At 37.8% G+C, this 12,127-nt stretch overlaps 2 protein-coding genes across 7 annotated transcripts in view; one reads left to right on the forward strand and one right to left on the reverse strand.

The window, feature by feature from the left end:
- LOC121912899 (exostosin-1c) overlaps window positions 1-7,634 on the reverse strand; it is an 88,493-nt gene extending 80,859 nt beyond the window's left edge. The window contains exon 1 of one of the 4 annotated variants that reach the window (XM_042435435.1): window positions 7,547-7,634. The gene's annotated coding sequence lies outside the window, so the exon portion shown is untranslated. Of the gene's footprint in view, window positions 1-1,100; window positions 1,537-2,253; window positions 2,338-3,799; window positions 4,034-7,546 lie in introns of those variants that run through there. The other 3 variants (XM_042435432.1, XM_042435433.1, XM_042435434.1) reach the window with 3 other exon arrangements.
- Window positions 2,277-11,272, forward strand: LOC121912901 (probable thiopurine S-methyltransferase). 3 transcript variants are annotated; one of them, XM_042435436.1, is made up of 9 exons: window positions 2,277-2,587; window positions 7,636-7,758; window positions 8,142-8,234; window positions 9,076-9,208; window positions 10,122-10,174; window positions 10,268-10,342; window positions 10,527-10,612; window positions 10,705-10,749; window positions 10,941-11,272. In XM_042435436.1, exons 1-9 carry the CDS (start codon window positions 2,367-2,369, stop codon window positions 11,057-11,059), a joined length of 948 nt encoding a protein of 315 aa, XP_042291370.1. In that variant the 5' UTR covers window positions 2,277-2,366; the 3' UTR covers window positions 11,060-11,272. The 3 variants fall into 3 exon arrangements, with proteins under 3 accessions (XP_042291370.1, XP_042291372.1, XP_042291371.1); XM_042435438.1 differs by lacking the exon at window positions 2,277-2,587 and adding an exon at window positions 5,795-5,992; XM_042435437.1 differs by lacking the exon at window positions 2,277-2,587 and adding an exon at window positions 5,993-6,081.
- Window positions 11,273-12,127: the final 855 nt, after the last annotated feature.

Raw genomic sequence — 12,127 nt, forward strand, 5'->3', positions numbered from 1 at the left:
GGGGTTGCCATTACAATAAAGTCATTTCATAAATCAGATGAAATGCGTGTACAGCTTGCTGTCAGGAACCACCCTCCCCAGAGAGCCTCTATTGCGCGTCCATGATAATGACAGCACTTTATTTGGGATCACTGAAGTCGCCATCTTTTTCCATCAAAAAATAACAAGAGAGTTGCAATTAAATGCTGCAGTGAACTCCGGCAGCCCTGTTTGTTTCTTTGGGATTCATTAATACATGGAGCACTTAGTGGGATGTGAAAGCAGGTAATTTTCTGCTCTTCCCTGAGCTATTAAATAATATATCTTGAATGGAAGAGGGGCATCAAACACAAATAGAGGCCAGAACAAAGCATATTTTATTTGGACTGCATCAAAAAGACACAGCCCTGTTGCATTTCTTCGAAAAGTGAAGCCAAGACGGATGGATGAGTGTTCAAAAAAGCTTTCAAGTAAATTGAAATTCACTACAGCTCTCAAGAAAGACTTAATGTAGAATGATATTTCCTGAATTTAATATAACTTTGTTGTTCTGCCTGAGTGAGCACTTTAAATGGAAGTCAAGTCACATTGTTTGATATGCAACTGTTCCCAAAATGCCTTGAACTGTCAGTGTGTCAGTAGTCTGTTCAGTATCTTCAGTATAAAGTCAGATTTGTAAATATCTGTCTGCAAAGTAGACCATAATTAAGACATATATAAGACATATATACATTCAGTGCTACATTCAAGATTAAACTGATTCTGATTTGTATGCTACTTTGCAAGCAGGAACAGTATGACAGCTGAACTACTGGCAGCATTATTTAATATTCTTGGTTGGTGGCAGAGTAATGTGCAACCCGCAGCCCATCTGTCCAGTGGGAGAAGCAGATCATCTGCCAAAAGATTTCAACGTGTACTGAAGCTTGTACAAGGCTCAGAGAGTAGATTTTGGGCTTAGATAGGGCCCAGTGAAAGTATAATTATACACAGTAGCATTACAATTACTGTTAATTATCCATAAATTCATCACACAACCTACTGTGACCCAGTAACACTATGTTAACTCAGTCTAACGTGTGTCAATCTCACTGTCAACATATGCCATCTATCCAGCCTACCTGTCAATGAATTATACTGAGATCCGTTGCAGGTGGCTGTAGCAGGTTCATCCGGTTCCGTACTGAGAGGTTCAGACTATCCAGTCCCCCCCTGAAGCCGAATCAGTACAGTTGCGCACTGAACTGTTGAGCGCCCTGCACTAGCGGCGCGGCTCAGCTCAGTCAGCCGATGACACCAGCTGTAGAGGCTCAAAACACCAACTTCTCCTCCTCACGGGGCGAGCCCGCTCTCCATTTACGAGCCCTATAATATGATTAAGTTACAAGGCTGGCATAGCGCAAACATAAGCACCGTGCGGGTGCGTCTATAAAAATAATCAAGGCGGAGTGTCCAGCCGCCCCTCCTCCAAATTTCCCAGATCTCCCACTTGCCGATATGTCGGGTTCTCCTTAATTATCCAGCATGCATCTCTCTCTCATTCAGACCGCACATCATCGGTCCCTGCTGCTCCACCAGCTACCTTGATTTCCTGACAGTGGTAACAGGCTGCGTGTGTCAAATAAAGGCTGGTAGACTCATGATAATCCAGTGGTGAATTAAAGCGCCCCTGTTGCACTTACAGTGACTTTAGGCTAAAGTGACCACATCGCATGATTTTGTGTCACATTCGCTAACGTTATGACTAAAAAGGTTTTCCTATCTTGAGATGAGCTTTTTACACTTGTGATCCCCATCGCAACATCTGAGCAGCGTGAGTGACAAAAGGTGCGCTGCTGAGCGCCATGCAAACAATACACCAGGAGAGCTGATGATAGTAAGGCTGCTTTTAGGTTTAAAAAAACGCACTTTACACAAATTTGTTCCTAATTTTATAATCACAGCCTGTGTTGTGATGTGCCACATGTCAGTGGACAATGATTGTGAGTACGTCTCGTTGTATCTTCATGAAAATGAGCTTGCAATGGTGATCAGTGCCTTTAAACCAGAGAACACGATCCTTATGAGCCTAGAGAGGAATACTCTATAACTCTGAATACAGAAGATGTAGCCTAGTAATCTACAATCTCAGCAGAATAATAGATGTATACACTATTGCTAAGATGCATCCACAATAAACACAGCCTCTAAACATAGACAGCAGAAATCACCAGTGCAATCCCACCCCCCCTCCTTTGCGCTCCGACTTCTCCCCGACAGAGAGCTCGCTCTTACCAGGTGGAGAACCACGCTCTTCCCCTCTCTGGTAATTTTCCTTTTCACACCACGGCCGGGCATTTGCGAATCAATTCAGCGTACAAGCGCAGGTCCCCCCCTTCGGGATATGAATGATGAATGTGCGTGTGTCCATTTTCCATATCCACAACAGTCCACACACGACCCGCCCCCGGGCGGTAGTGATTGGTTCAGAGGCTCCTCGACGTCTTCGTCGCACCGTAAAGAAAAACACACACATCTGGATGCGACCCCCGCGCAACTGGAGCGCTTTGGAAACACTGAATTACGCACAGGAACTGAACCGACATGGAGGAACGTCACATCTCCCAAGGTGCCTGTAAATGTAGGCTGCTGTTTATTGTGGCTGAAGATTGCCATCGTGTCACCTTTACACAAACCTTCACTACCATGGTGATATTTTGTAGAGGGGATTTTGTTGTAGTTTCAACAGCTGAATCAGTCGCAGACCATATGTCAATAGTGATGAGAATATGCTGTTTAATGCATTACTTGTCTACTCTAAATAAAATTACAAGTAATATGCTTCTTTATTGTGGCAAAAAGACTCATGCACATAGCCTACTCCACATATATTATATGGGGGAGGCCCCAAGAGCCCAATTATGGAGGTTAAGAATCAATGTTGAGTTGTTAAAAATAGCAGCACCATTAGGCCTATTTTCATTTTAAAACCTTTCCAACATAGACAGCTTATTGTGCTGATGTGGTGACTAGCAAATGTCTTCCAAATGTTAACGCATTGAATGGGTACATGATGACGGGGTGATAATAGGGTACATGAACTGAGTGTCACAGCGCCTTCACTTCCACAGTAAAACCTGCATTTCTGAGACTCTTGCGCCGCTCTGTGTCCAGAGAGAGAGAGAGAAAGAGAGAGAATCACCCTAATTGCTTTATTTCTCTCTGCATTCACATTGTGTTGCTTTGGACCGTGCTAGTTATATCTCATCTCTGGATTTGGTTCCTGGCTTTACAGCACAGCGCTCGATAGAACAAAGTGTGGAGAGAAACAGGCTGTGCAAGCGAGACTAATCACTGAGCAACAGTGCTGAAGCTTTCTGAGGATTACTGACAGATGTCACTGTCTGAAAGTGGTTTCAGTAGGCTTTTACAGAAATAAAGAAAAAGGGTGCATTAAGAATCAAAATGACATATTTAAATATAAATTAATCTAAATAACTGAAATGTAAAAAAGACAATTATTATTATTATTATATTTTCCTATTATCATCGTTATTCTTGTTGTTATTATTATTTTTAATTAATGTGTAAAACTGTCTATCCTGATGAGCTTTTCAAATTAGGCTAACATTAGAGCACTCGACCATAGACTAGAAATAAATAATGGGTGTAGCCACCGCGACGCAGGACTCTTGTTTTGAACTTTTGAAGCCTCGAGTTTGGCATTTTGACCGTCGCCATCTTGGATTTTTGGAGCCAGAATGGTTAACTGTGATAATGCTAGTGCTAATTCCTGCTAGTGAAAAACCGGCTTAAAACCATTAAAACAAAATGTATTTACCAGAAAAACTGAACATCCGACTCCTCAGGGTCTTTTAGTATAACTAAACACTGAACATGACTTTTACGGCCACCAAAATGTTACAATTATCTTTCATGAACTGAAAACACACTGAAATAATGACCGCTGCAGCTACTCTGTGAATCAGGAGTTACGCCATGGTTATGTTATCTAACCAACGTTGTTGCCGTGGTAGCGACTTGTCAATCACAACGTAGCCACGCCATACCCTGCTTAATCATCCATTTTACTCTAAATGGACCATAGTTTACGAAATGAACATCATGATGTGTTGAAAAAGACTTGAAACTAGCGATTGAGACCATAAACTCATTAGAAAACTGTTTAGTGAGGTAATATAACAAGTGAGAAGTAGGGTCATTGTCTTATAGACAGCGTAATCGCCCCCTGCTGGTCATTAGAGAGAATGCAGGTTTAAGTCACTTCCGTACTGGCTTCACTTTTCAGACCCGGAACTACCCGTGAAGATGCAACTGTGCTTTAGAGTACCACAAATCCCTATGACCCCCTCAGAGAACCATGGCACTAACTAGCCTACTATTCATTCATTTATTTAGCAGAGCATATGTGCTAACAAAATATGAATATAGACAGATTAAAAGAAATAAATAGAAAACAGACATTTAGCAGCAAGCTTTTGAGAAAAAGCCCACATATCAAGCTAAAGACATATTCTTCTCTTAAGTTGGTGGAGACAAAGCACAGCTATTCAGAGCTAAAAAAATAAATAAATAAATAAAAATAAAAGCCAGCAAACATTGGACTTACTTTTGACAGCTGGGTAGAAACATAATTCCAGAGGAATGATAAAGTTGTCAAAACTATTGGATGGAGTGTCATTAAAGTCTGTACAGACATTAATGGTCCCTAGAAGATAAAGCCTTTGGTGAGCCAATGACTTTTCCTCTAGCGCCACCATGAGGTAACATTAGACAGTTTTGCTTTTTTAGTATTTCTGGACAACTAATGATGAAGATAAATCTAAATGACATTGACATCATTTTCCCCTCAGGCTGAACTGTGGCTGATAACCTGTTCTCTATATGGCCATACATAGTCAGGTCAAAAATGTTATTTTCCCTTCATTAACTTTATTTATAATATTTAAGTTTTTAACAATACAACATAAAATGCCACAGGGAGGAGACAGAAAACATGCATACAAAGCAAAGAACATAAAATAAGTTTTTTTTAAAAAGTAATGGGAACAAAAGTAAGTAAATTGAGTAAATCTGGGGAAAGAAATTATGCAAATTGTATCTATTGATTAGTCTGACAGTTTTAACAGCCTGTTAGTTCAGAGAAGAGGAGATTAAGTCAACATAGTTTTTGACATCATTCATGAAAAGAGAAAATACATCCATCAGTACATCCAAATTTTCAACCCTCAAGGAAGTGAATAGGGATAAAGAGGAAGTAGTATCCATAACTTGCTTCCAGAATCTCTTGGTGTAATTACAGTAACAAAACAGATGAAAAACATCCTTGGTATGATGGTCACATAATGAGCAGCTAGGTTCAATGTCCTGTCTGAATCTTCTTAAATATTGCGTAGCAGGTCAAAATTTTTAATTACCTGGTTTATGACCAAATACCTGCAAACTAATCCCATCAGCCTCTGATAGATACCTTGTCTCAGAATAAACATTTGTTTAAAAATAGTCTTATTCGAAGCCTAAATGGCTACTTGTTGGATTGTTTAGGTAACAGTCTAATATGGTTACTATAAAGTAGGGGAAAAATTGTTTTCTGTACTTAGCCTATGTGTCTCAATTTTATTAAGCCTACAATAACTGCTGGGCCTTTGAATTTGGGCAAAGCATTTAAACATTGAGCTAATGTTGTATAGAATGCTGGAATATTTCACATTTCCCACGTTACCTGAATGCAGCATCAGGCTCCACCCAAACCAGAAGTAAAACTGGCTGGTAAGACTTTTTTTAATTCCTGGGTTTAGCCTGTCAGGCATTACTTTTTCCACATATCATGCCACTTTCGCTGCGATTGTCAAACCATCGACTAGTAGTAGCGCGAATTGCTCGCCTGACAAACTGAACTCAGGACAATAATTCACATTTAAATTTCCGTGCATTGATTGAAATAGCTCAACGCTCTATGCTGCTGCTGCCGGTGTGCTACTGAACAAATATTAGCTGTCTTCAGTTAGGAAAGGTACGCTTTTGATTTGACATGACAGATATGAGGGATTCACATTTTCTCCTTAAAACGCTAATGCTGCTTCTGTGTCAGACTGCTGATTGGTAAGCTAGGATCTGACTTTGAAATAGTTGCGTAACTATTACAGATTGAATCGCGTCTGGTCATTATATGACATTCTATGATTTATTCCTTATAACATCAAATGTATTTACATTAGAAAAGATTTCTTGTTATGCAGAGGTGGAAGAAGTATTTAGATCCTTTACTTTAGTAAAAGTACCAATACAGCAATGTAAATATACTCCATTACAAGTAAAAGTCCTGCATGAAAAAATCCTACTTAAGTATAAGTTCATAAGTATTAGCAGCAAAATGTACTATAAGTATAAGTAAAAGTACTCGTTTCGTCCCTCTGACTGAAATGTTATGACATCATTAATAGTACACCAGTGTGTGAGCAGCATGCTACTGCTATAGCTGCTGGAGGTGGAGCTAGTTTGAACTACTTTATATACAGTTAACTAGTTCAGTCCAGTGGTTCCCAACCTAGGGGTCAGGGGCCCCCCAAGGTGTCACCAGATAAATCTGAGGGGTCGTGAAATGATTAATGGGAGAGGAAAGAAGAAAAAACAAAGTTCTGATACACAAATCTGTTTTAAGTTTTTGGACTTTTTCTCTAGTCTTTGATTTTTGGTGAAATATTGGATCATTCGAACATTTATTTAACTGAAACCATGTGATAAGTTTAGAGGGAAAAATGACTATTTGGTGGAGCTGTTAACAGTTTGTAGATATCTGAAATGTGACCTCGACTACACACTGCTTTTTATAAGACATCAAAAGCCAAAAAGGTTGGAAACCACTGGTTTCATCTTTAACAATGTGTTGTATTTTAAAAGCTTGTTATATTTTCCATTGTGTCAAATCTTCATCTGAAAAGTAACTAAAGCTGTCAAATAGATGAGTAGAAAGTACGATATTTCTCTCTGACATGTAGTGGAGTGGAAGTATAAAGTAGCATAAAATGGAAAGTACCTCAAAATTGTACCAAAGTACAGTACTAGAGTAAATGTACTTAGTTGTTATGTTATGCAAACATGTTTAGTAATGTGTTTGGGCACTCGCGTGACAAATAGAAATGCTTTTATTTCAAGAAGTTGGACCAGTTCTTCCTGAGATAAAAGCATGCAGGCTGTAAACTTTAACCTTCCAGTTTTCCAGTGTGTTTACACATTACAGGGCATAGATTACTGTGTATATCTGACTTCATGACCTTTAACCTCAGTTCTGTCTATTCCGGCAACAGCTGATTCTTCTTCTGTAATAATCTACCAGTAGAATAAAATGCAATTAGAGGGCATGGTTTCGCAAACCCTACAAGCCTGTTAAATGTTCTGTAAAGGCTTGTTAAATGCTCTGGTTCAGCAGCTGTCAAACATCACAAATGAGCAATTCACTGCCTTTTTTTAATGCCAATTTTTTGCATCGTGGCTTTCCCACATGCATTCACCGCGCAGCTGTTTCACATGTGTTTATGTGCGGAAACGCGTGACAATGTGTACTCACCCCTGTCTCCAGCCGCAGATATGAATGCTATTCTCTCCATTCATTCATTGCTTTCTCTGTCCCTCTGTTCTTTGTTATCCCCCCTTTAGTTGGGGTCAGACAAACATCACCAGCATGCTGGCACCGCAGGCAGATCGGGTCATGACGCTTGGAGAATGGGAGGACCGCTGGCAGGAAAACAGAATTGGCTTCCATCAGTCCCATGTACACAAGTAAAGACCCCCAACTTTTATCTACCTTCTCAGTGGAATGAGGGAAAACAAAATTCCACCTTTGTGCATGTGTTATTTAACAAGATTATATCAACTGTAAATCTGCATTACCCTCTCCAGTGATCCAATAAAAATGCCAGAAAAGCTGCACAAACAAATCACTGGTTTACAAGGCTAATAAGGACTATTTAAATTCAGCCCAAACAATGCCACCTCTTTTACTTGCTGCACGCCTGAAGTTCACTGGAACTCTGTTGAAGATTTTTTTTTCGTTGAGTTTAGACGGTTATGGTGTAATTCTAACTAACTATTAAAATTAAATGAGCAGGAATATTTGATGGTTTGTTGTTAATCATCGTGGTTTTGGTGTGTGTTTTTTACAGGATGCTGGAGAACAATTTTGATAAAGTTCTTGCTGGACGGACAGGAGTTCGCTTCTTCTTCCCTCTCTGCGGGAAAGCTGTAGACATGAAGTGGTATGAAAAAGCTAACATCATCTAACAAAGAACAGTTTTGCTGGCTTGAGCCCAGGCACTAGAGAGACAGGATATTGAATTCATGCGTTGCTTATCATGTCGTCTGTACATTTGTAGGATCATAAGGTTGTGTGAGGGTGGGCCACTGCAAGGTGCAGGTTATTCCATTAAGCGCTGCTCTGTTTTGGCATATATATTTTTTGAATAGTTAATCGAAATTTTATTGAAATAACAATATGGCCCACTGCAATTTTCAGATCGCAGGAGTCACAATATTTGTTAAAATATTGAAATGTGTGTTAAAGTACTAAATTAAATTAAATATTGTCGTGCTGCAGAGATGTCCTGGCCTAAACATCATATTCTACAGACTTAAGAAAACATCTTTGTTTGGTACAGATCCACACAAAAAATCACACCATAATCATTTTAATATGTTTTTCAATGAAATTGAGAATAATTATGTAAAAATGATCATTCCCTCTTATATCGCAATTCATATTATAAATGCAAAATCAAAATAATCATAATTTTTCAAAATCTTTCAGCCCTGCCTTGTATGAAAATGACATGCCTAAAAGAAGTTACATCAACAAAATAATTTATACAGACACAGCAGCACCGCAACATACACGTAACTAAACAATGATTCATAATTATTATATATCGTTTTATTTTAACTGAACTGTGTTCAAAAGATCACATTTGTTATTTGAAATGTCAGCTATAATTTTTCTGCCAGTTTCTATTAAAAACATATGGACACTCTATAATTAAAACAATTTCTCAGTGATGTTAACTGCCTGCTCCTAAAGTCTCTGTTCTACATTGTGACTCCCAGGCTAGCAGATATGGGACATTCAGTGGTTGGGGTGGAGATCTCTGAAAAGGCCATTCAACAGTTCTTTGAGGAGAACAACATGACCTACATTGAGGAGCCTGTCCCTGCCATACCTGGAGCAAAGGTTTACAAGGTAGGTGAACTACCGCATATACGTGCATAAATAGTCATACTCATAACATGTGGATGAACATCATACCCATACATTTCATTTATTTAAAAAAAAGAAGCAAATGATTCAAAGGTTTTAGGTGGTAGCAAATGTATTGAACATATTTTTCCACCTTTCACTTTAAAGAACCAGGTTTTTTCATGTTTTTGCCTATTTATCAAATAAATTTACTCCCAAATCACCTTTTTTAAACAAATAACAAGTAATACTTGTAACACAAGTATACTTAACATCAGAAAAGTCAAATTCCTGAATCAGATGTTCATAATTAATAAGGTTGCATCTGAAATAAATCCCTAGTTCACTTTTTCACCATTTCCTGTATAATAGACACTCAATGGAGCTGTAAATTGGGATTTTGGACACCTATCAATCATCATTATTTCACATCACTAACAGGTATAGAGTCGTACAGTGGTAATTTTCACATCTATAAAATGAGACACACTACATTTTTAATTTGGACACAGTCTATATCTTTCAAATAAACTAATCAAATTGGTTCAAAATCTCATAAAAGTTTTTTTTTTTTTAAATGGTAAATGTATATTGGTACATTTGTAGGTCAAGCAACTTAAAAGTAATGTTTTACAGGAATCAACAAAAAAAATTGCAGCCAACATTATGGTATCCAATGGAAAAATGACAGTAATGTTAAGTACGGTATATGATCTGTCGTAAAAAGACTAAAGCATGCAAAAACACTGATATATTGCACTTTAAGAGTTCAAGAGTTCAAGTCCGGTTAATTGCATACTGTATATAAGAACAATGCAGCATTGAGCAATGACCATTTGCCATTTGCCAAACTACATTACTTGCTAAAACCGCATGTATTTAGAAAATGTTCATCCACAATGTCTTTGTTCCACAGAGCTCAGAGAAAAATATCTCCCTATATCAATGTGACCTGTACAACTTCTCCAGGTAAGAAAAATATTATGTTTTTATACATTTATAGATGTTAAATCGTTTGAAACAGGCGAATATGAACAGAAACTCTTTATTTCCATTTCACAGTTCCATTGAGGGTCAGTTTGGGGCAATTTGGGACCGGGGATCCCTAGTGGCCATCAACCCAAAAGACAGAGAAAAGTAAGAAAAATATGACTCCTAAACACCCAAAAATGAAATTTAGCAATTTAAAGTGATCATTTAAAACATTCTAAGAAATGAACATCAGGTAATTTATTAGACATAACAGTTTGTTTACATTTTGGAATAAAATCATCCATTTTTTCCATGTTGTCTTACTACATTCTCTCTCACATGACCACAGGTATGCTGCTCTCATAATTTCTCTGATGGCCAGTGACTGCAGATACCTTTTGGACACTTTGCTGTACAATCCTGAGTTATATAAAGGTGACAATTCATATCATGTTTAAAAAGACAGGCACTGTGAGAGACACACATCCCTGGTCTTGATGCTATTTGTGATTGTATTTGTCTTTCAGGACCTCCCTTTTTTGTGCCCGATGAGCAAGTAACTCGTCTGTTTGGTGAGTTTTATTAAGGATGAACATTCATGGCTGAGTGTATTTCTGTATATATGAGGATCATAATACTAATATGCAAAAATGAACTTAAATATTAGCAGGATCTGTTACTTTGATACCCAGATTAGATGTGTAGAAAAGGAAATAAGAGTTTTTTTGTTGAAATTAATTGGCGGTGCATTTTCTTTCCTCAGGGGAAAGATGTGATATCGAGCTGCTGCAGTCAGTGGATGCCATGACAGACAGACAGCGAGCCTGGGGGTTGGACTACCTGACTGAAACTGTACACCTCATCTCTCCAAAGAGCAATTAAACACTAGCTTGTAAGTTTAGAGAGCTTAGAAAAGCAGATTAGGAGAATTTTATTGCAAAACAGGTTTAATGCTTGGACTCAGTTGCAATTTTGGGGGAAAATGAAGGCATATGGAAATAAAATGTCATATTTTTTAATGTCATATAGCCTCAAATCATTGTATGATGTAAGGTTTTGAATGCCTGACAAAATAAATAATGTTTTGTAAAAAGATATGACTTTGGCTTTATTGGAAAAAAACATGGGTAGCTGCTGCATACTGTTGACAATATTAAGAGTTGCAAATAGGCACATTTGAAAAATATATTAATAGAACAATTTCTTGATATAAAACATAATCTTTTATATGCAGACATCAAAGCAAGCACATATTAAAGAGAGAAGAATGTACTGTAATAATTATTGCTATGATGCTTGATGGTTCTCCTTATATGAGAGGCTATTTTTCGCATATAGATACATTTTTTATGGCTTTGCAATTCAATCCGACTAGTTTCAGGATGTCCAAATAGATGCTAAAAGTGTTACTGAAGACACCGAAGTTAACAATATGCCATTTGCACAGCTCTACTACAAATAATTAAGATATACAGTACAGTACATAAATAATGCAAGTTAGTACATATATTCATATTTTTCTCAGTGTTTTTACTATTTTTTCACTATAGGCCTATTACTGTATATTTACTATATTGTGTCTTACTATAAATACTGTCTATTTTATGCCATGTATGTCCCTATGTGCCCACCACCCTCCTTGCACTGTTTTGATGAAGCCGCAGCCCTCCTTTCGTTGCATAATTGAATTGAATTGAATATATAAGACATCACAGTCTTTGAAATCGCCGTTCCCTGCTCCAAACAGCATAACTTTAATCTATAGATATACTCCTTTGAAGAAAGTTCATCATATCAGTTCAGAATATTTTGGTGCAGTCCCAAAACAGGTGAACTCAAGTTTCTTCAAAACTTTCACACATGGCACACAAAATGTCCAAGTTAAGTTTATACACAGACAGAAACATTTATTATGAATGGAACTTGTGCTTGTATACAGACAGAATGTAA

This window comes from Thunnus maccoyii, chromosome 15 (assembly GCF_910596095.1).
Source record: "Thunnus maccoyii chromosome 15, fThuMac1.1, whole genome shotgun sequence".
Taxonomy (NCBI): domain Eukaryota; kingdom Metazoa; phylum Chordata; class Actinopteri; order Scombriformes; family Scombridae; genus Thunnus; species Thunnus maccoyii.

What these genes read in the sequence shown, in the direction of transcription:
- LOC121912901 (XM_042435436.1), top strand. Translation starts at nt 2,367, where the DNA reads ATGATGAATGTGCGTGTGTCCATTTTCCATATCCACAACAGTCCACAC. An exon ending in GACCTGTACAACTTCTCCAG is followed by an intron (nt 10,175 to 10,267) that starts GTAAGAAAAATA and finishes TCCATTTCACAG; the next exon opens with TTCCATTGAGGGTCAGTTTG. An exon ending in CAATCCTGAGTTATATAAAG is followed by an intron (nt 10,613 to 10,704) that starts GTGACAATTCAT and finishes TTTGTCTTTCAG; the next exon opens with GACCTCCCTTTTTTGTGCCC.